The sequence below is a fragment of the Gallinula chloropus genome (genome assembly GCF_964237585.1).
Source record: "Gallinula chloropus genome assembly, contig: HAP1_SCAFFOLD_620, whole genome shotgun sequence".
Classification (NCBI taxonomy): Eukaryota; Metazoa; Chordata; class Aves; order Gruiformes; family Rallidae; genus Gallinula; species Gallinula chloropus.
The window spans coordinates 1-23,368 of NW_028168134.1; the positions used below are offsets into that span (position 1 = coordinate 1).

At 60.2% G+C, this 23,368-nt stretch overlaps 1 protein-coding gene and 1 long non-coding RNA gene across 2 annotated transcripts; both read right to left on the reverse strand.

Annotated features, from left to right (window-relative positions):
• Positions 1–368: 368 nt before the first annotated feature.
• LOC311204786 (monocarboxylate transporter 13-like) lies at positions 369–9,568 on the reverse strand (the record flags this gene model as incomplete). Its single annotated transcript, XM_084281141.1, has 4 exons — positions 369–594; positions 1,771–1,914; positions 4,336–4,532; positions 9,534–9,568. Coding segments are annotated over 4 exons (602 nt in total), but the record flags the coding sequence as incomplete, so codon positions are not given.
• A 5-nt stretch (positions 9,569–9,573) lies between these two features.
• On the reverse strand, positions 9,574–23,136 carry LOC311204785. Its single transcript, XR_014618117.1, has 3 exons — positions 22,875–23,136; positions 21,034–21,095; positions 9,574–10,780 (listed from the first exon to the last, which is right to left on the reverse strand). It is a non-coding gene; the product is annotated as an uncharacterized lncRNA (long non-coding RNA).
• Between the last annotated feature and the right edge of the window lie 232 nt (positions 23,137–23,368).

The window sequence follows — 23,368 nt, forward strand, 5'->3', positions numbered from 1 at the left end:
GGGGAGGGGTGTTGGGAGGAGGGGTGATGGGGGGAGGGGTGATGGAGGAGGGTGGGGGGATGGGGGGAGGGGGCAGGGGGATGGGGGGAAGGGTGATGGGGGGAGGGGTGATGGAGCAGGGGGGGGGATGGGGGGAGGGGGCAGGGTTCTGGGGGGAGGGGTCATGGAGCAAGGTGGGGTTCCAGAGTAAGGGGGTTGAGGGTTGCTGGGGGGAGGGGTTCTGGGGGGAGGGGGAGGGGTCATGGAGCAGGGTGGGGTGATGGGGAGTCGGGTGATGGGGGGAGGGGTTGGTGGGAGGGTGGGGGTCGGGGTTCTGGAGCAGGGGGAGGTTCTGGGCTGCGGAAGGTGGTGATGACGTAGGCGGTGACCTCATCAAGGCGCCAGCGGCCACAGAGTTGAAGGAGATGGCGGCCATGATGGCCATGGCGCCCCGCCAGCCGTAAGCGTCCAATAGGGTGGGGATTAAGGAGGCCAGAATGAGGCTGGAGGCGCTGGAGCCCGAAACCACCAATCCGGTAGCCAGGGAGCGGCGGGAGGGGAAGAACCGGCCAACGGCGGCCAAGGTGGGGGTGAAGATCAGGGACCAGCCCAGGCCTGGGGGGGGAGGGGTAGGGTTAGGGGGGGGGAGGGGCTTATGGGACCCGAAGGGGTGGGGGAGGGGCTAGGTCAGCCAATTGGGGGGTGGGGGAGGTCAGTTCCTGTGGGGTTCTAGGTTATCCAAGAGCTTGGGGGGTTCTAGGTCACCCAATGAGTGGGTTCTAGGTCAGTGAGGGGTGGTGGTTGTGGTCAATGGGGGGTTCTAAGTCATCCAAGAGCTTGGAGGGTTCTAGATCGCCCGATGAGTGGGTTCTAGGTCAGTGAGGGGGTGGTGGTTGTGGTGGTGGTGGTGGTGGTGGGGGGGTTCTAGGTCATCCAAGAGCTTGGTGGGTTCTAGGTCACCCAACGAGTGGGTTCTAGGTCAGTGAGGGGGTGGTGGTTGTGGTCAATGGGGGGTTCTAGGTCATTCAAGAGGGTGGGGGGGTCTACATCACCCAATGAGGGGGGTCTAGGTGACCTAGAGGGTGGGGGTCTAGGTCACCCAATGGAGGATGGGGGGGGGGGGGTGTTTTCTAGGTCAGCCAATGAGAAGGTTCTAGGTCAGCCAATGGGGGAGAAGGTGTTGGTCGGTCAATGGGGGGTTCTAGGTCATCCAAGAGGTTGGGGGGGTCTAGGTCATCCAATGGGGGACCTAGGTCACCCAGTGGGGGTCCAAGTGACCCAGTGGGGGGGGGGGGGGGGGGGGAATCTTAGGTCATCCAATGGGGAGGGATTAGATCGGTCAGTGCGGGGTTCTAGGTCATCCAAGAGGTGGGGGGGGTCTAGGTCACCCAACAGGGCTCTACATCACCCACTGGGTGGGGGTCGACATCACCCAATGGAGTGGGGGGTTCTAGGCCACCCAATAGGAGGATCTAGGTCATCCAAGAGGTTGGGGGTCTAGGTCACCCAATGAGAGGGTTCTAGGTCATCCAAGGGGGGGTATAGGTGACCCAGAGGGTGGGGGTCTAGGTTACCCAATGTGGTGGTGGGTTCTAGGTCACCCAACAGGTCAGGTGGGGTCTAGGTCACCCAATGGGGTTGGGGGGGGGGGGTCTAGGTCACACCCCCCCTCCAGGTGCCCATTGCCCCCCAGTCCCCCCACCCCCCATCCCCCCAGTCCCATCAGACCCCCTCAGCCACCCACCCCCCCAAGTTCCCTCCCAGTGCCTCCCAGTCACCCCACCCCCATACCCGCCAGCAGCCCCACGCTGAGGTAGAGGTGGGTGATGTGGGTGGCGAAGGCCCCCAGGAGGAGCCCCCCCCCTGCCAGCAGCCCCCCCGCCATGGAGACCCCCCGGGCCCCGAACCGGCAGCTCAGGGCGCTGCCCAGGGGGGCTGGGGGGGGGGATAGTGGGGTTACTGGGAGCACTGGGAGCAATGAGATGGGGGGGGGGCTAGTGCCTTGTGCCCCCTCCTCCCCCATCCCATTGCTCCCAGTGCCACCCCTCCTCAAACTGCACCCATGGTGCCTCCCAGTGCCTCCCAGTGCCTCCCAGTCCCCCGCCCCAATCCCCTTCCAGTCCCTCCCAGTGCCTCCCAGTGCCCCCCATCCCGGTCCCAGTCCCTCCCAGTGCCTCCCAGTCCCTCCCAATCCCTTCCCAGTTCTTCACAGTCCCCACCCAGTGCCCCTCAGTTCCCTCCCAGTCTGTCCCAATCCCACCCCATTCTCCTCCCAGTGCCCCTGAATTCCCTCCCAGTCCCTTCCAGTCCCTCCCAGTCCCCTCCCAGTGCCTCCCATCCCCCTTCCAGTGCCCCCCAATCCCCCTCCCAGTCACTCCCAGTCCCCACCCATTGCCTCCCAGTGCCCCCCGGTTCCCTCTCAGTCCCTCCCAATTCCGCCCAGTTCTCTCCCAGTGCCTTCCAGTGCCCCCCATCCCCTTTCCCAGCCGCTCCCAGTGCCTCCAAGTTCCCTCCCAGTCCCCTCCAATCACCTCCCAGTTCCCTCCCAGTCCCTTCCCATTCCCTTCCAGTGACTCCCAGTCCCCTCCCACTCCCTTCCAATCCCTCCTGGTCCCTCCCAGTTCCCCCCAATCCCCTCCCAGTCCCTCCCAATCCCCCCCAGTTCCTTCCAGTGCCTTCCAGTGCAACCCATCCCCTCTCCCAGCTGCTCCCAGTCCCCTCCGATTCCCTCCCAGTCCCCTCTCCTTCCCTTCCAATCCCTCCCAGTTCCTCCCAGCCCCCCCCAACCCTCCCAGTCCCCTCCCAGTGCCTCCCAGTCCACACCCAGTGCCCCCCAGTTCCCTCTCAGTCCCTCCTAATCCCCCCCAGTTCCTCCCAGTGCCTTCCAGTGCAACCCATCGCCTCTCCCAGCTGCTCGCAGTGCCTCCCAGTTCCCCCCCAGTCCTTTCCAATCCCCCCCCAGTTCCCTCCCAGTCCCCTCCCATTCCCTCCCAGTGACTCACAGTCCCCTCCCATTCCCTTCCAATCCCTCCCGGTCCCTCCCAGTTCTCCCCAATCCCCTCCCATTCACCTCCCAGTGCCTCCTACTCCCTCCCAGTCCCCACCCAGTGCCCACAAGTTCCCTCCCAGTCCCTCCCAATGCCCCCAGTTCCTCCCAGTGCCTTCCAGTGCAACCCATCCCCTCTCCCAGCCGCTCCCAGTGCCTCCCAGTTCCCTCCCAGTCCCTTCTAATCCCCTCCCAGTCCCCTCCCAGTGACTCCCAGTCCCCTCCCAAACCCCCCCAGTTCCTCCCAGTGCCTTCCAGTGCAACCCATCCCCTCTCCCAGCCGCTCCCAGTGCCTCCCATTCCCCCCCAGTTCCCTCCCAGCCCCTTCCAATCCCCTCCCATTTCCTCCCAGTGACTCCCAGTCCCCTTCCATTCCCTTCCAATCCTTCACAGTCCCTCCCAGTGCCCCTCTATTCCCCTCCCAGTGCCTCCCAGTGCCTTCCAGTGCAACCCATCCCCTCTCCCACCCGCTCCCATTCCCTCCCAGTGACTCCCAGTTCCCTCCCAGTCCCTTCCAATCCCCTCCCATTCCCTCCCAGTGCCTCCTACTCCCTCCTAGTCCTCACCCAGTGCCCACCAGTGCCCTCCCATTCCCTCCCAGTCCCTCCCAATCCCTCCCAGTCCCTTCCAATCCCCTCCCAGTCCCCTCCCCTTCCCTCCCAGTGACTCCCAGTCCTTTCCAGTTCTTCCCAGTGCCTCCCAGTGCCCCCAGTTCCCTTCTAGTCCCTTCCAATCACCTCCCAGTCCCCTCCCATTCCCTCCCAGTGCCTCCCAGTTCCCACCCAGTGCTTCCCAGTTCCCTCCCAGTCCTTCCCAGTTCCTCCCAGTGCCCTCCCAGTTCCCTCCCAGTCCCTTCCAATCCCCTTCCATTCCCTCCCAGTGCCTCCCAATCCCTCCCAGTCCCTCCCAGTGCCCCCCCAATCCCCACCCAGTGCCTCCCAGTCCTCACCCAGTGCCCACCAGTGCCCTCCCATTCCCTCCCAAACCCTCCCAATCCCCTCCAATCCCCTCCCCTTCCCTCCCAGTGCCTCCCAGTGCTCCCCAGTTCCCTCCCAGTCCCTTCCAATCCCTTCCCAGTCCCCTCCCATTCCCTCCCAGTGCCTCCCAATCCCTCCCAGTCCCTCCCAGTGCCTCCCAGTCCCCACCCAGTGCTTCCCAGTTCCCTCCCAGTCCTTCCCAGTTCCTCCCAGTGCCTTCCAGTGCAACCCATCCCCTCTCCCATTCCCTCCCAGTGCCTCCCAATGCCTCCCAGTCCCCTCCAGTCCCTCCCAGTGCCTCCCAGTGCCTCCCAGTGCCCCCCCCCCACTCACCCCCCAGCTGCAGGGCTGCCAAGGGGGCGGAGCCAACCCAGGCCGCTGACCCCGCCCCCGCGCCGAGGGCGCCCCCCAGCGGCCGCAGGCACAGCCCCAGCGCGCGCACCCCGCCGCTCACCAGCGCGGCCTGGACAAAGGCCCCGCCCACCACAGCCCAGCCCCCCGCGGGGGGGCGGGGGGGCCCCAGCCTGGCGCTGGGGGGGGACTGGGAGGCACTGGGAGGGCACTGGGGGGGACTGGGAGGCACTGGGAGGGGGCTGGGGGGGACTGGGAGGCACTCGGAGTGCACTGGGAGGCACTGGGAGGGGGATGGGGGGGACTGGGAGGCACTGGGAGAGCACTGGGGGGGACTGGGAGGCACTGGGAGGGCACCGGGAGGGGGCTGGGGGGGACTGGGAGGGCACTGGGAGGGGGGTGGGGGGGGACTGGGAGGCACTGGGAGGGCGCTGGGGGGGACTGGGAGGCACTGGGAGGGCACTGGGAGGGCACTGGGGGGGACTGGGAGGCACTGGGAGGGCACTGGGAGGGGGCTGGGGGGGACTGGGAGGCACTGGGAGGCACTGGGAGGGGGGTGGGGGGGACTGGGAGAGTACTGGGAGGCACTGGGAGACACTGGGAGGGGGATAGTGGGGACTGGGAGGCACTGGGAGGGCACTGGTGGGGACTGGGAGACACTGGGAGGGCACTGGGGGGGACTGGGAGGGGGATGGGGGGGACTGGGAGGCACAAGGAGGCACTGGGAGGGGACTGGGAGGGGACGGGGGGCAGTTTGGGGGGTCACAGGGGGTCTGGGGGGGTCACAGCAGCCTGTAAAGAAGGGACCAAATTGAGGGGGGTCCCCAAATTTCCAGGGGGGGGTCCCCAAATTTGGGGGGGGGGTCCCAGATTTCCAGGGGGGGATCCCCAAATTTCAGGGGGGTCTCAGATTTATTGGGGGGTCCCAGATTTTTTGGGGGGGTGCCAAATTTCAGGGGGGTCCCAGATTTTTGGGGGGGGTCCCAGATTCCTCGGGGGGGGTCCCAAATTTCAGGGGGGGGTCCCAGATTTATTGGGGGGGTCCCAGATTTCCAGGGGGGTTCCCAAATTTCAGGGGGGATCCCAGATTTTTTGGGGGGTCCCAAATTCCTTAGGATGGGTCCCAAATTTCAGGGGGGGGTCCCAGATTTTTTGGGGGGGTCCCAGATTCCTTAGGGGGGGGTCCCAAATTTCAGGGGGGTTCCCAGACTTTTTGGGGGGTCCAGATTCCTCGGGGGGGTCCCCAAATTTCCGGGGGGGTCCCAGATTCCTTGGGGGGGGTCCCAAATTTCAGGGGGGGTCCCCAAATTCCTCGGGGGTCCCCAAATTTCAGGGGGGATCCCAGATTTTTTGGGGGGTCCCAAATTCCTTAGGATGGGTCCCAAATTTCAGGGGGGGTCCCAGATTTTTGGGGGTTCCCAGATTCCTCGGGGGGGTCCCCAAATTTCCGGGGGGGGTCCCAGATTTTTGGGGGGGTCCCAGATTCCTCGGGGGGTCCCCAAATTTCAGGGGGGGGTCCCAGATTTATTGGGGGGGTCCCAGATTCCTCGGGGGGTCCCCAAATTTAGAGGGTTCCCAGATTTTTTGGGGGGGTCCCAGATTCCTCGGGGGGGTCCCAAATTTCAGGGGGGGGGCCCAGATTTTTTGGGGGGTCCCAGATTCCTTAGGGGGGGGTCCCAAATTTCAGGTGGGTTCCCAGATTTATTGGGGGGATCCCAGATTCCTCGGGGATCCCCAAATTTCAGGGGGGTTCCCAGATTTTTTGGGGGGTCCCAGATTCCTCGGGGGGTCCCCAAATTTCAGGGGGGGGTCCCAGATTTATTGGGGGGATCCCAGATTCCGAGGGGGGTCCCAGATTCCTCGGGGGTCCCCAAATTTCAGGGGGGTTCCCAGATTTTTGGGGGTGTCCCAGATTCCTTAGGAGGGGTCCCAAATTTCAGGAGGGGGTCCCCAAATTTGGGGGGGGCACCCAGATTCCTTGGGTGTTCCCAAATTTCTTGGGAGGGTCCCAAATTTCAGGGGGGTTCCCAGATTTACTGAGGGGGGTCCCAGATTCCTCGGGGGGTCCCAGATTTCCGGGGGGATCCCAGATTTTTTGGGGGTTCACAGATTCCTCGGGGGGTCCCCAAATTTCAGGGGGGTTCCCAGATTTTTTGGGGGGTCCCAAATTCCTTAGGATGGGTCCCAAATTTCAGGGGGGGGTCCCAGATTTTTTGGGGTTCCCAGATTCCTTGGGGGGGGGTCCCAAATTTCAGGGGGGCTCCCAGATTTATTGGGGGGATCCCAGATTCCTCGGGGGGTCCCCAAATTCCTCGGGGGTCCCCAAATTTCAGGGGGGTTCCCAGATTTTTAGGGGGGTCCCAGATTCCTCTGGGGGGGTCCCAAATTTCAGGGGGGGTCCCAGATTTATTGGGGGGTCCCAAATTCCTTAGGATGGGTCCCAAATTTCAGGGGGGTTCCCAGATTTTTTGGGGGGTCCCAGATTCCTCGGAGGGTCCCCAAATTCCTCGGGGGTCCCCAAATTTCAGGGGGGTTCCTAGATTTTTGGGGGGGTCCCAGATTCCTCGGGGGGTCCCCAAATTTCAGGGGGGATCCCAGATTTTTTGGGGGGTCCCAAATTCCTTAGGATGGGTCCCAAATTTCAGGGGGGGGTCCCAGATTTTTTGGGGGGTCCCAGATTCCTTGGGGGGGGTCCCAAATTTCAGGGGGGGGGTCCCAGATTTATTGGGGGGTTCTCAGATTCCTCGGGGGGTCCCCAAATTTAGGGGGTTCCCAGATTTTTTGGGGGGTCCCAGATTCCTCGGGGGGGTCCCAAATTTCAGGGGGGGTCCCAGATTTTTGGGGGGGTCCCAGATTCCTTAGGAGGGGTCCCAAATTTCAGGAGGGGGTCCCCAAATTTGGGGGGGGCACCCAGATTCCTTGGGTGTTCCCAAATTTCTTGGGAGGGTCCCAAATTTCAGGGGGGTTCCCAGATTTACTGAGGGGGGTCCCAGATTCCTCGGGGGGTCCCAAATTTCAGGGGGGTCCCAGATTTTTGGGGGGATCCCAGATTCCTCGGGGGGGTCCCAAATTTCAGGGGGGATCCCAGATTTTTTGGGCGGTCCCAAATTCCTTAGGATGGGTCCCAAATTTCAGGGGGGTTCCCAGATTTTTGGGGGTTCCCAGATTCCTCGGGGGGGTCCCCAAATTTCCGGGGGGGGTCCCAGATTTTTGGGGGGGTCCCAGATTCCTCGGGGGGGTCCCCAAATTTCCGGGGGGGGGTCCCAGATTTACTGGGGGGCTCTCAGATTCCTCGGGGGGTCCCCAAATTTAGAGGGTTCCCAGATTTTTTGGGGGGGTCCCAGATTTTTTGGGGGGTCCCAAATTTCAGGGGGGTTCCCAGATTTTTTGGGGGGTCCCAAATTCCTTAGGATGGGTCCCAAATTTCAGGGGGGGGTCTCAGATTTTTTGGGGGGTCCCAGATTCCTTAGGGGGGGGTCCCAAATTTCAGGGGGGGTCCCAGATTTATTGGGGGGATCCCAGATTCCTCGGGGGGTCCCAGATTTTTTGGGGGTGTCCCAAATTTCAGGGGGGGGTCCCAGAGTTATTGGGGGTGTCCCAAATTTCAGGGGTGTCCCAGATTCCTCGTGGGGTTCCCAAATTTCAGGGGGATTCCCAGATTTATTGGGGGGGTCCCAGATTCCTCGGGGGGGTCCCAGATTTTTTGGGGGTCCCAGATTCCTCGGGGGGGGTCCCAGATTTCCGGGGGGGTCCCAGATTTTTTTGAGGGAAGGGGGGGTCCCCAAATTTCAGGGGGGTTCCCAGATTTTTTGGGGGTCCCAGATTCCTTAGGAGGGGTCCCAGATTTCCAGGGGAGTTCCCAGATTTTTAGGGGGGTCCCAGATTCCTCGGGGGGGGGTCCCCAAATTTTTTGGGGGGTGCCAGATTTTTTGGGGGGGTCCCAAATTTCAGGCGGGGTCCCAGATATTTTGGGGGTTCCCAGATTCCTCGGGGAGGCCCCAAATTTCAGGGGGGTTCCCAGATTTTTGGGGGGGTCCCAGATTCCTTAGGAAGGGTCCCAGATTTCCGGGGGGGGTCCCAGATTCCGGGGGGGGGCAGATTTTTTGGGGAGTCCCAGATTCCTCGGGGGGTCCCCAAATTTCAGGGGGTTCCCAGATTTGTTGGGGGGGTCCCAGATTCCTTGGGGGGAAGGGGGGGGGGTCCCAAATTTCAGGGGGATTCCCAGATTTTTTGGGGGGGTCCCAAATTTCAGGGAGGGTTCCAGATTTTTTGGGGGGTCCCAGATTCCTTAGGAGGGGTCCCAGATTTCCAGGGATGGGGTCCCAGATTTCAAGGGGGGGGGGGTCCCAGATTTTTTTGGGACTCCCAAATATCCAGGGGGGACCCCAAATTTCCAGTGGGGGGGTCCCCAAGCTGCCCCCCCCCCCATGTCCCCCCCCCATTCCCTACCTGCTCCAAGCCCAGGGGCGGCTTCAGGAGCCGGAGTCCTGGGTGGGGGATGGGGGGAGGGGGAGGGGGCGAAGTCCCCTGGGTGGGCGCAGGGCGGGGGGGGGGGGAGGGGTGGAGGGGGGGGGATGGGGTCCCATCCTGGCGCGTGCAGTTAATGATCCACCTCCCCTCCCCCCACCTTTCCCCCTCTTCCCAGCCTTGGGGGGAGGAGGGGGGGGGGGGCGAAGGGCACGAGGAGGGGGGAGGGGCAGGGGGTCGAGGAGGTACTGGGGGGGTGGGGGAGGGGCTAAGAGGGCGGGGTAAGGGAATGAGGCCTTGTCCCCTCCCCCAACACGACCCTGTGTTCCCCCCCAACCCTGTCCCCTCCCCCAGCCCCGGAGGCACCCTGTCCCCTCCCCCAACCCGACCCTGTCCCCTCCCCCAACCCCACCCTGTCCCCTCCCCCAGCCCCAGACGGACCCTGTCCCCTCCCCCAACCCGACCCTGTCCCCTCCCCCAGCCCCGGAGGGACCCCGACCCCTCCCCCAACCCGACCCTGTCCCCTCCCCCAACCCCGGAGGGACCCTGACCCCTCCCCCAGCCCGACCCTGTCCCCTCCCCCAGCCCCGGAGGGACCCTGTCCCCTCCCCCAACCCGACCCTGTCCCCTCCCCCAACCCTGTCCCCTCCCCCAAGCCCAGAGGGACCCTGTCCCCTCCCCCAACCCCACCCTGTCCCCTCCCCCAGCCCCACCCTGTCCCCTGTCCCAAGGCCCCCTGAGCACCCATCCACCACACGGAGCATTTACTACCCCCTTTTCAGTTTCCAAACAGGTCCCGATGGAATACAGACAACTGGGGAGCTTCAGGAAGGGGTTAAGGGCCCTGGGAGGGCTGCAGGAGGAGCTGGAGCACAGGGAGCCTTTTCCTCCATCATTCCTACTCCAAGGAGGGGATGGGAAGAGCCAGGAAATCACTGCCTGGCTCAGAGTGTGGGGTGAGGAGCAGAACTTGGGGTTCTGGGACAAGGGGCTGGCTCCAGCCTTGTTTTCCAGGGCTGGGGAGCACTTGGATACTGGCAGAGCTCATTAAGAACTTATTAATAACTGGATGAGAAGGGGGAGGGGAGGACAGGGGCTGGAATCTCTCCAGAGATGGAGACTCCACACCCCACCCTGGGCAGCCTGTCCCAGGGCTCCCTCACCCTCACTGGGGAAAAGTTCTTCCCCAGATTGGGGGGGAACTCCCTGTGCTCCAACTTGAGCCCATCACCCCTTGTCCTGTCCCCACAGACACTGGAAAGGGGCTGGCTGAGTCTCCCTGCATCCCATCCTTCAGATTAATAAGGTCCCCCCTGAAGTCTTCTCCTCCCCAGGCTGAACAGCCCCAGCTCCCTCAGCCTTTCCTCACAGGGGGGATGCTCCAGCCCCTTCAGCATCTCCCTGTCCCTCCTCTGGCCTCTCTCCAGGAGATCCCTGTCCCTTTGATCCCAGGGAGCCCAGACCTGGACACAACACTCCAGTGGGGCCTGAGCAGGGCAGAGCAGAGGGGGAGGATCCCCTCCTGTCACCTGCTGCCCACACTCCTCCTGATGCCCCCAGGATCCCCTTGTCTCTCTCAGCCCCCAGGGCACACTGCTGGCTCGTGGCCACCCTGTCACCCCCCAGCACCCCCAGGTCCTTCTCCTCAGAGCTCCTCTCCAGCAGCTCCCCCCAGCCTGTCCTGATTCCAGCAGTTCTTCCTTCCCAGGGGCCAGACTCTCCACTTGCTGTTGTTGAACCTCATCTGGTCTCTCCCTGCCCAGCTCTCCAGCCTGGCCAGGTCTCTCTGGATGGCAGAGGAGTGTCCTGTGTGTCACCCACTCCTCCCAGCTCTCAGGTACTTGCTGAGGGTGGATGCTGGTCCCTCATCAAGGTCATCAATGAAGATATTAAACAGGACTGGAGACATTAAACAGAACTGGAAGGTTCCTCTCCAAGATGAGATGTGAAATGGAAGCACCTGGGAGAAGAAAATTTGTGTTAATACCCAAAACCTGCCCAGTTTTCACTTGTGGAGCTTTAAACTAGAAGAACTCCAGGGCTGGAGATGCTGCTGTAAAGGAATCAGGGTTTTGTCCTGCCCATCAGAGCAACCTCAGTGCAAATTCTCCCCCCCAGCACCAACCAGGCTCTGCTTGGAGACCCTTTGCTGCTGAGAGACAAGAGTTTTCAGCCCTGCACTGGGCAGGAAGCACCCAGGGAGGCAGAAAGGGCTGGGGACAGCAGGAGGAAAGGCAACCAAGGCTGGAAGAGGAGGTTCCATCACCTGCAGCCTTCCAGAAATCCAGTTTAAAAGCTCTTTTAGTGGTCTCAGAGGTGGTTCTGGGGGATCCAAGGATGCTGGCAGGTTACAAAGCCCCCCCAGAATCATCCATCACCCAGGGACTCCAGTGAGACCCTCCCTAATTGGGCACCCCCCCCAAATCCCCTGGGACCCCCCCTCCAAACCCCAGAAACCCCCACTGCTCTCACTTGGATCCCCAGACCCCCCACTGCCCTCCCAGAATGTCCCTTCCACAGCAGCAGCATACTGGGGGGTACATAGTGGTCTGCAGTGAGAAGCCCAACTGGGAACCCCCCCCAAACCACCTGGGACCCCCATTGCTCCCCACAGACCCCCCACTGCACCCCCAGAATGTCCCTTCCACAGCACCAGCATGCTGGAGGGCTGCATGGTTGTCTATGGTGAGACACCCCCTTCTCCCCCCCCCCAATTCCAACACCCTCAAGCCCCCCAAAACCCCAGGGACCCCCCCACAGACCCCCCACTGCACCCCCAGAACATCCCTTCCACAGTGCTGGCATGCTGGGGGCTACAGTGAGACACCCCCACCTCAATTAGGACCTCCCCCAGACCCTCTGGGACCCATAAACCCCCCCCCCAGACCCCCATTGCCCTCCCAAAACACCCCTTCCACAGCACCATTATGCTGGGGGACTACAGGGTGATCTACAGTGAGACACCCCCCCTCAATTTGGACCCCCCCCAGATCCCCTGGGACCCATAAACCCCCCCAGACCCCCATCACTCCCCCATGGATCCCCACAGACCCCCCCCTGCCCTCCCAAAACACACCCCTTCCACAGCACCATTATGCTGGGGGACTACATGGTGGTCTACAGTGAGACCCCCCCCTCAATTTGGACCCCCCCAGATCCCCTGGGACCCATAAACCCCCCCCAGACCCCCACTGCCCTCCCAAAACACCCCTTCCACAGCACCATTATGCTGAGGGGCTATATGGTGGCCTACAGTGAGACCCCCCCCTGCAATTAGCACTCCCCCAAGCCCCCCCAAACCCCAGGGACCCCCCACTGCACCCCGAGAACATCCTGGGGCCACAGGTCCATGTGGAACATGCTGAAACTGGGGGGAAGCTGGGAAGGGGGACATGGGGCTATAGGTCCACATGGACCATCACCAAACACTTGGAAGAGGCTGAAGTCTGTCAGAAGCTGTTTCCAGCCTCAGGAGACAAGTATCCCTCAGGAGACAAGTATCCCACCAGGGGAGTTCAGCATTCCTTGGAAAAACCCCTAGGAAAATTAACCACTGGGTTTGGTGTTGGGGTGATCACAGCCTGTTCCTCTAACTGGAGCTTCTGGGACATCACAGGGGGTCTGAATTGCAGGGAATTCTGTGATAACCACACAGAGGAGCCCAAATCTTGATGGCAGCCTGGGAAGGTTGAAACTACACCAGCAAAACCATTCCTACTCCTCAACCAGCTTGGCAAACAGGTTAGGTGGATAGTTGGTGTAGTTACACGTGGCTGGGACCTGGTGGAGAAGGTGGGGGGAGCTGTAGGGGTGACAGCTGGAAGAAGCAGCTGGAAGAAGCAGCTGGAAGAAGCAGCTGGAAGAAGCAGCTGGAAGAAGCAGCTGGAAGAAGCAGCTGGAAGAAGCAGCTGGAAGAAGCAGCTGGAAGAAGCAGCTGGAAGAAGCAGCTGGAAGAAGCAGCTGGAAGCTCCTTGCAGAGAGCAACCAGCAGCCCACTCAAGGCTGGAGTTGCTGCTGACCATGGCCAAGCCCATCAGCCATGGTCACAGCACCTCTGGGAGTCACAGTGAGGAGAGAAAAACCCCACAAGCAGCTGCTTTGTGTCTCCAGAGAAGGAGTGAGAAGATGGGAGGAGCTGTGCAGGCAGCAAGGCTGGTGAAGGGGGTAGTGGGGGAGGAGATGCCCCTGGTGCCAGAGAGAATGATGCTCCTGCAGCCCCTGGAGAGGCCCCACACTGGAGCAGGAGCAGACAGACAGGAGATGCTGTGACCAGCACTGGAACCAGCCCCTGGCAGCACTTGCAGCCCATGGAGAGAGAGACACACACAGAGATGAGCAAGGGAGAGATTCAAGCTGGAGCAGGTTTAGTGGGGAGAGGCTGGTGAGTCCCTGAGGGACCAGGTTGGGTCTGAGGGACTGAGAGGTGTTTTGTGACTGCTGACTGCAGCCAGAGCAGAGCCCCAGGCTGGGGAAGAGCTGAAGCCCCATGGGGAAGGACTCACAGTGGAGAAGCTCCTGGAGGACTGTCTGCTGTGGGTGGGACCCCATGGTGCAGCAGGGAGAGGGAGTGAGGAATGAATGACCCTCCTGGCAAGAAGGAAACCAGCTCCTGAGGAACTGAGAACAAGAAACTCACTTCCCAGGTCTCCAACTAAGTCTACAGAGTTGTGGTGGTCACATTCAGCAGCATGTTCAGATAACACCTGAGAACAGCCCTCAGCATCCTGGGGAATGCACACAGCAGCTCCCCTTTGGACATCCAGGGGGACTCATGCCAAGGGAAGAGAAGCTGGGGAGAGTGAACCCAGCCCTGAACCCTCCCCCAAGCACTGAGACAGCAGGGAACTCAAAGCTCTGACCCTTTTATAGACACAAGCAGGTAGACGAGATGCTGTCCCACAGGGATCCAGGACCTGCCTCCCTGGAACCTGCCCAGCTCCAGCCTCTCAGCAGTGCCAGGGCACAGCTCAAAGCTGCGCTGCTTCCTCCTCCTCCTCCTCCTCACACCGGACTCAGAGCCCTTGGGGCAGGAGCTGGAGTTGCCCCCCGGGGTCTCAGAGTAATTCTAGAGCTAAAGCAGTGAGTGACATCAGCTTTAGGTCAGGTAATACATGCCACTGCTCATCACTGACCTCAGGCAGCAACCTGCTCCTGCCCTGCCCAGGGGCTTCCAACCCAACTCCCACCCTCCCCTCCCTCAAACAGGGGCCTCTTTCCTCCCAGCAACACCCATCAGAGAATCAGACTGGTCTGGGTTGGAAGGGACCCCAAGGGTCCCAGAGCTCCAACCCCCTGCCACAGGCAGGGACACCAACCTCCAGGCCTGGAGCTACACAAGGTTGCCCAGGGCCCCAGCCAACCTGGCCTTGGACACCCCCAGGGATGGATGGGGCACCCACCCCCTCTCTAGGCAGCCAATCCCATCCCCATCCCCATCCCCATCCCCATCCCCATCCTCATTTCCATCCCCATCCCCATCTCCATCTCCATCCCCATCCCAATCATAGAATCCCAGCCTGGTCTGTGTTGCATCCCCAAGGGTCCCAGAGCTCCAACCCCCCTGCCACAGGCAGGGCCACCAACCTCCAGGCCTGGAGCTACACAAGGTTGCCCAGGGCCCCATCCAACCTGGCCCTGAACACCCCTAGGGAGGGATGGGGCACCCACCCCCTCTCTGGGCAGCCCCTTCCAGCCCCTCACCACTCTCCCTGTAAATAACTTCTCCCTAATATCTAATTTAAACCTTCCTTCCTTGAGCTTTAATCCATTCCCCCTTGTCCTGCCACTATCTACCCTTTGAGTGACAGGCTGGTGTCACTTGTGGATTTACACCTCTGGAGTAACAGCAAAGCCTCTTCAGGAACCCTTGAGCAAGAATCCCACCCAACTGCTGTGGACAAGAGAGGCCCAGAAAGCTTTTAAACACTTGGAAAAGAACTGATGAGAGCTCCAGCCTCAGGGCAGCTGGATGTGACCAAACCCTTTGGCTCTTTCCCCATGAGAAAGCAGGAGCAGCCCTGGGAGTCCTGGCTCAGTGTCTGGGACCTTCTAGAAGAGCAGTGGCACACTTCCCCCAACAGCTGGATGAAGGGAGCAGGGGATGGGCAGTGTGCTGGAGAGCAGGAGCTGCTGGATTGCTCAACATTGATTGAACACTGAAGAAACCCAGAAAATTCACTTTGGACAAGTTGGTTGGGGACTGTCCCCTGTGGGAGGGACCCCACAGCACTGGAAGCCTGAGAGGAATCTTCCCCTGAGGAGCAAGGAGCTGCAGAGACACCTCCTGTCCCTGGGGGGGTTCAAGGCCAGGTTGGATGGGGCTCTGGGCAGCCTTGTGGAGCTCCAGGCCTGGGGGATGGTGGCCCTGCCTGTGGCAGGGGGTTGGAACTCTGTGACCCTTGGGGATCCAACCCAGCCCAGTCTGGGATTCTCTGGACTGACCTCAACCCACATTCCCCATCTCCCTGTGCACTTCAGCAGGGCTGGGAGGGAGGAGGGAGAGAAATCCTGAATGAAATTGAACCTGGGAAGGACTGAGGGGTGTGGGGAGGTGTTTTAAGGTGTGGTTTTATTTCAAACCATCCTGCCCTGATTTCACTGGGGAGGAAGAAATTGGACACAGTTTATTCTGTGTTGAGGCTGTTCTGCCCATGACCTCAACTGCCAAAGGATCCCTCCCAGTCCTTATCCCCACCCAGAAGCCTCTCAAGAGGCATCTTCTCCCCTGTCCAGCTCAGGAGGGGCAGCTTGGAGGGGGGACATAGACACACCCCACCACAACACATCTTGCCCCTCACCAGACACCCCCCAGGAGAACTCATCCAAAGCACAAGGACCCATCACCCACACCCCACTGGAACCAGGAGCCCAGAAACATCTGGGGAAGGCAGCTGTGCCCAACCCATGACACACAGAGAGGCACAAACCCCCCTGGAGCAGAACAGGAACAGCACCCAACGCTCCCCAGGGTGACACAGCAGCTCCCCTCTGCCTGTCCCAGGGGGCTGCTGGCCACACCAGGAGGAGAAGCTGCCCAGCCCCCCAAACTCCCCAGCAGCCCCCCAGGGCTGGGGCTGTTCCCCCAGCCCCCAAACTCCCCAGCAGCCCCCCAGGGCTGGGGCTGTTCCCCCATCCCCACTCACTCGGGCGCCTTTCCTGGCCCCGGGCGCAGCTTCCGCAGGGACACGGGGCGCAGGCAGCGCCGCGCTCGCGGTGTCACCGCCCCTGAGCCCGGCGGAGGGAGCCCCGTGGAGCTCTTCTCCTCCTGGAACACAGCAGCTGGGGAAAGGAGGGAAGGGAAAAGAAACCCTGCTTCAGAACAAGAATCAAACAGCCCAACAAACAAACCCCCCCCAACCAACCAACCCCCCCCCAACCAACCAACAAACCCCCCCAAACCAACCAACAAACCCCCCCCCCAACCAACCAACAAACCCCCCCCCCAACCAACCAACAAACCCCCCCCCCAACCAACCAACAAACCCCCCCCCCAACCAACCAACAAACCCCCCCAACCAACCAACAAACCCCCCCCAACCAACCAACAAACCCCCCCCAACCAACCAACAAACCCCCCCCCCCAACCAACCAACAAACCCCCCCAACCAACCAACAAAACCCCCAACCAACAAAAACCCCCCCAACCAACCAACAAAAACCCCCCCCAACCAACCAACAAAAACCCCCCAACCAACCAACAAAAACCCCCCCAACCAACCAACAAAAACCCCCCCAACCAACCAACAAAAACCCCCCAACCAACCAACAAAAACCCCCCCAACCAACCAACAAAAACCCCCCCAACCAACCAACAAAAACCCCCCCAACCAACCAACAAAAACCCCCCCCAACCAACCAACAAAACCCCCCCCAACCAACAAAACCCCCCCCAACCAACAAAAAACCCCCAACCAACAAAAAACCCCCAACCAACAAAAAACCCCCCAACCAACAAAAACCCCCCCAACCAACAAAAACCCCCCCAACCAACAAAAAACCCCCCAACCAACAAAAAACCCCCCAACCAACAAACAAAACCCCCCAACAAACAAACAACCCCCCCCCAACAAACAAACAAAACCCCCCCAACTCCCCCACCCCACCAAGAGCAACTGGGCAAAGAATTCCCAGCGCCCGTCCCGCTCCCGGCCCTGGCAGAGGCTCCTGGGCCAGCGCCAGGCGCTGCAGCCACCCGCCTGCTGCCTGCACACAACAGCCAGGGGCTCCTGTCCCGCTGTCCCACAGGGATCCAGGACCCAATTCCCAGCATCTGCCTCCCTGGAACCTTCCCCTGGGAGCTGCCCAGCTCCAGCCTCCTCCTCAGTGCTGGGGCACAGCTCAAAGCTGCGCTGCTTCCTCCTCCTCCTCCTCCTCCTCACACCGGGCTCAGAGCCCTTGGGGCAGGAGCTGGAGTTGCCCCCCGGGGTCTCAGAGTAATTCTAGAGCTAAAGCAGTGAGTGACATCAGCTTTAGGTCAGGTAATACATGCCACTGCTCATCACTGACCCCAGGCAGCAACCTGCTCCTGCCCTGCCCAGGGGCTTCCAACCCAACTCCCACCCTCCCCTCCCTCAAACAGGGGCCTCTTTCCTCCCAGCAACACCCATCAGAGAATCAGACTGGGCTGGGTTGGAAGGGACCCCAAGGGTCACAGAGCTCCAACCCCCTGCCACAGGCAGGGACACCAACCTCCAGGCCTGGAGCTACACAAGGTTGCCCAGGGCCCCATCCAGCCTGGCCTTGAACACCCCCAGGGATGGATGGGGCACCCACACCCTCTCTAGGCAGCCAATCCCATCCCCATCCCCATCCCCATCCCCATCCCCATCCCCATCCCCATCCCCATCCCAATCATAGAATCCCAGCCTGGTCTGGGTTGGATCCCCAAGGGTCCCAGAGCTCCAACCCCCTGCCACAGGCAGGACCACCAACCTCCAGGCCTGGAGCTACACAAGGTTGCCCAGGGCCCCATCCAACCTGGCCCTGAACACCCCTAGGGAGGGATAGGGCACCCACCCCCTCTCTGGGCAGCCCCTTCCAGCCCCTCACCACTCTCCCTGTAAATAACTTCTCCCTAATATCTAACTTAAACCTTCCTTCCTTGAGCTTTAATCCATTCCCCCTTGTCCTGCCACTATCTACCCTTTGAGTGACAGGCTGGTGTCACTTGTGGATTTACACCTCTGGAGTAACAGCAAAGCCTCTTCAGGAACCCTTGAGCAAGAATCCCACCCAACTGCTGTGGACAAGAGAGGCCCAGAAAGCTTTTAAACACTTGGAAAAGGAACTGAGGAGAGCTCCAGCCTCAGGGCAGCTGGATGTGACCAAACCCTTTGGCTCTTTCCCCATGAGAAAGCAGGAGCAGCCCTGGGAGTCCTGGCTCAGTGTCTGGGACCTTCTAGAAGAGCAGTGGCACACTTCCCCCAACAGCTGGATGAAGGGAGCAGGGGATGGGCAGTGTGCTGGAGAGCAGGAGCTGCTGGATTGCTCAACATTGATTGAACACTGAAGAAACCCAGAAAATTCACTTTGGACAAGTTGGTTGGGGACTGTCCCCTGTGGGAGGGACCCCACAGCACTGGAAGCCTGAGAGGAATCTTCCCCTGAGGAGCAAGGAGCTGCAGAGACACCTCCTGTCCCTGGGGGTGTCCAAGGCCAGGTTGGATGGGGCTCTGGGCAGCCTTGTGCAGCTCCAGGCCTGGAGGTTGGTGTCCCTGCCTGTGGCAGGGGGTTGGAGCTCTGTGATCCTTGGGGTCCCTCCCAACCCAGACCAGTCTGGGATTCTCTGGACTGACCTCAACCCACATTCCCCATCTCCCTGTGCACTTCAGCAGGGCTGGGAGGGAGGAGGGAGAGAAATCCTGAATGAAATTGAACCTGGGAAGGACTGAGGGGTGTGGGGAGGTGTTTTAAGGTGTGGTTTTATTTCAAACCATCCTGCCCTGATTTCACTGGGGAGGAAGAAATTGGACACAGTTTATTCTGTGTTGAGGCTGTTCTGCCCATGACCTCAACTGCCAAAGGATCCCTCCCAGTCCTTATCCCCACCCAGAAGCCTCTCAAGAGGCATCTTCTCCCCTGTCCAGCTCAGGAGGGGCAGCTTGGAGGGGGGAGATAGACACACCCCACCACAACACATCTTGCCCCTCACCAGACACCCCCCAGGAGAACTCATCCAAAGCACAAGGACCCATCACCCACACCCCACTGGAACCAGGAGCCCAGACACATCTGGGGAAGGCAGCTGTGCCCAACCCATGACACACACAGAGAGGCACAAACCCCCCTGGAGCAGAACAGGAACAGCACCCAACGCTCCCCAGGGTGACACAGCAGCTCCCCTCTGCCTGTCCCAGGGGGCTGCTGGCCACACCAGGAGGAGAAGCTGCCCAGCCCCCCAAACTCCCCAGCAGCCCCCCAGGGCTGGGGCTGTTCCCCCAGCCCTCAAACTCCTCACCAGCCCCCCAGGGCTGGGGCTGTTCCCCCAGCCCCACTCACTCGGGCGCCTTTCCTGGCCCCGGGCGCAGCTTCCGCAGGGACACGGGGCGCAGGCAGCGCCGCGCTCGCGGTGTCACCGCCCCTGAGCCCGGCGGAGGGAGCCCCGTGGAGCTCTTCTCCTCCTGGAACACAGCAGCTGGGGAAAGGAGGGAAGGGAAAAGAAACCCTGCTTCAGAACAAGAATCAAACAGCCCAACAAACAACCCCCCCCAACCAACCAACAAACCCCCCCCCCAACCAACCAACAAACCCCCCCCCCAACCAACCAACAAACCCCCCCCCAACCAACCAACAAACCCCCCCCCAACCAACAAACCCCCCCCCAACCAACCAACAAACCCCCCCCCCCAACCAACCAACAAACCCCCCCCCCAACCAACCAACAAACCCCCCCAACCAACCAACAAACCCCCCAACCAACCAACAAACCCCCCAACCAACAAAAAACCCCCAACCAACAAAAAACCCCCCACCAACAAAAACCCCCCCAACCAACAAAAACCCCCCCAACCAACAAAAACCCCCCCAACCAACAAAAAACCCCCAACCAACAAAAAACCCCCCACCAACAAAAACCCCCCAACCAACAAAAACCCCCCAACCAACAAAAACCCCCCAACCAACAAACAAACCCCCCAAACAAACAAACAAAAACCCCCCAACAAACAAAACCCCCCCCAAACAAACAAAAACCCCCCAACAAACAAACAAAAACCCCCCAACCCCCCCACCCCACCAAGAGCAACTGGGCAAAGAATTCCCAGCGCCCGTCCCGCTCCCGGCCCTGGCAGAGGCTCCTGGGCCAGCGCCAGGCGCTGCAGCCACCCGCCTGCTGCCTGCACACAACAGCCAGGGGCTCCTTTCCCCCTGTCCCACAGGGATCCAGGACCCAATTCCCAGCATCTGCCTCCCTGGAACCTTCCCCTGGGAGCTGCCCAGCTCCAGCCTCTCCTCAGTGCTGGGGCACAGCTCAAAGCTGCGCTGCTTCCTCCTCCTCCTCCTCCTCCTCCTCACACCGGGCTCAGAGCCCTTGGGGCAGGAGCTGGAGTTGCCCCCCGGGGTCTCAGAGTAATTCTAGAGCTAAAGCAGTGAGTGACATCAGCTTTAGGTCAGGTAATACATGCCACTGCTCATCACTGACCCCAGGCAGCAACCTGCTCCTGCCCTGCCCTGCCCAGGGGATTCCAACCCAACTCCCACCCTCCCCCACCTCAAACAGGGGCCTCTTTCCTCCCAGCAACACCCATCAGAGAATCAGACTGGGCTGGGTTGGAAGGGACCCCAAGGGTCACAGAGCTCCAACCCCCTGCCACAGGCAGGGCCACCAACCTCCAGGCCTGGAGCTACACAAGGTTGCCCAGGGCCCCATCCAGCCTGGCCTTGGACACCCCCAGGGATGGATGGGGCACCCACCCCCTCTCTGGGCAGCCTGTTCCTTCCTCAGGGCAGCACCAGACACACATCCCACCACCAATCCCCCTGCCCTTCTCCAGCACTGTTCTCAAAGGAACCCAACACCTCTCCACAAAGCCTCCACCACTCTGGGTTCAGTAATTATCACAGAGTCTTTCAATTGCCTTTTTTGGAAGCAACATTTTTGATTATCAGGTGCAACCAGCACCCCAAATTGCCAAATCCACCCATAAACCACATGTGGGAGGGATGGAGACTCCACCCCTTCCCTGTGCTGCCTGTTGCAATGCCCAAGCACCTCACCTAGGAAGAAATCCTTCCTCCTGTCTGAACTGAAGCTCTGCAGAATAATTCCTGGAGATCACCTAAAATGAAGGGTAAAGATCACATGGTAAGAAAAGTTTCATCACTCAAGAAACTTCTTGACTGAGCTCCCAATTCATTGCTTTCCCTGACCAGATCATGATCTTCAGGTCAAGTTTGGCTCATTTTATCATCCTTATAACACAAAAACACACCTCAATCCCAAAAGCTAACCACCTCCAAGGTGTAACCACCTCTCACTGAGTGTTAACCTCACACCATGTGAGGAGAATTTACACCAACTACAAAGATACTCATGAGTGGAGTCAGTTAAGCTTCACCTGACAGTTAAAATAGTGTATAAGCAGCCCAAAACTGGAGGCATTTTAGGGAAGATACCATCACAGGTCAAGATGATACCATCATGAACCACTGATGTCTTCTGGGACCAGTCAGTGCCTCTCTTCATCCCCCCAAGGGACACCTGGAGTGACATTTAAACATGTAACTATCCTAGGAACCTGTCTGGGTGCTGGTAGAGAAGGGGGAGCTGCTGCAAGCAGCAGCCAGAAGCTCTCTGCAGGCCCCAGAAAGTGAACATCAAGGCCAAGAGCTGCTGCTGACCAGGGCTGAGCCCATCAGTGATGGTCACATGGTGAGGAGGTGACTCCCTGACAGACACTGGACCCCACAGAGGGGAAGGGGGTGTGGGTGCAATTCCCCCCTCACCCCCCACCTAAGGAGAAGAGCAACTCAGGAGAAACAGACTGAAAACCCCCCATTCCCTGCCCCTCCCTGTGCTGCAATGGGGGAAGAAAGGAGTAAAATCATAAATAGTCTGCTAAGAAGAGAGGGATGGGGGGAAGGTGCTTCAAGACCTGGCCACTCTTCTCATCCCCTGACTCTGGTTCCCTGGGTGTGTAGTTGTAGTGGAATAAATTAGTTTTCTTTCCTTTATTCTGTGTTGAGTCAGTTTTGCTCATTGCACTAATTGGAGAGTGATCCCTCTGGCCTGATCTCCACTCCTAAGCCTCCTAAGAACTATTTTCTCACCTTTTCAGAGCAGCCTGGGGGAGCATTTGGGCTCCAGCCAGGGCCAAACCACCTCACTGTCTGGATTTCTGTAACACCAGTACCACACTTGGCAGCACTGGCATTGGGAGATGCAGGTACCAGCACACTGTGAGCTTTCTAGCTGGGTTGTCTCTGAGAACAACAAAACTCAAGGCTATGAGGGGCCCCAGACCAGTCCTGCAGCTCTGGGAAACAAGAAGAGGAAGATAAGGGCTGTAGTTCATGGCAAAAACACAGTGAGGAAGAGGTGCAGATGAAGTAAATGACCATCAGGGTGCTCAAAGACCACCTAAAGACTGTGGGAAAGGGGGGGAAATCTGTGAGAGTGAATGTTTGGAGAAGTAATACAGCAATAGTTCAGCCTGGAGAAGGCTGTGGGGGGACCTCACTGCAGCCCCCCAGTCCCTGAAGGGACCCCAGGAACAGGAGGGAATGGGCTTGTTAAAGGGCAGAGACTGGCAGGACAAGGGGCTGGGGTGAAGCTGGAGGAGGGAAGGGGGAGAGGAGAGATTGGGGGGAAGTTCTGTGCAGAGAGAGTGGTGAGGGGCTGGAAGGGGCTGCCCAGAGAGGGGGTGGGTGCCCCGTCCATCCCTGGGGGTGTTCCAGGCCAGGTTGGCTGGGGCCCTGGGCAACCTTGTGGAGCTCCAGGCCTGGAGGTTGGTGTCCCTGCCTGTGGCAGGGGGGTTGGAGCTCTGGGACCCTTGGGAGTCCCTCCCAACCCAGAACATTCTGTGAGTCTATGAGTGTCTTGGGAAGGTCACAAATACCTGTGTGTTCCCTGCATATCAGCTGTGCAACCATCTTGTTCAGCCTGTACCCTCTGAGGAGCGATCCCCTGCGTGCTCAGCGTGGCAGTGAAGGATATTAACAGCCACCAAGGCCAGGGAGTTGTGATTCCAGCTTCCCATGACTTCAAACACCTCCAGACCTTCAGTGCTGAACTGGCACTCGGGGCTCCCAGCTGCTCCCAGCCCCTCTCATATGTGAGGAAAGCTGGAACTCAAGGAGGTTTGTTCTCTGCTGGATTCCTGCACCTGTTTAAAGGAGAGAAAATTAGCAGAGTCAGCAGGATTGTCATGGGTGAGCTGTGTCTGTGCCCCTTCCCAGCCATCTGCAGGGTGCCAGCATCCCCTTGGGCTTGTGCTCAACACAGAAGCTAAGGAAGCCCCCACTTCCAAGGGAATTTCTCCTACAGAAGACATGACCTGAGGTCAGAAAGTGAGGTGCTCAAGTCAGCACTGGCCTCTGAGAAGGGGACAGG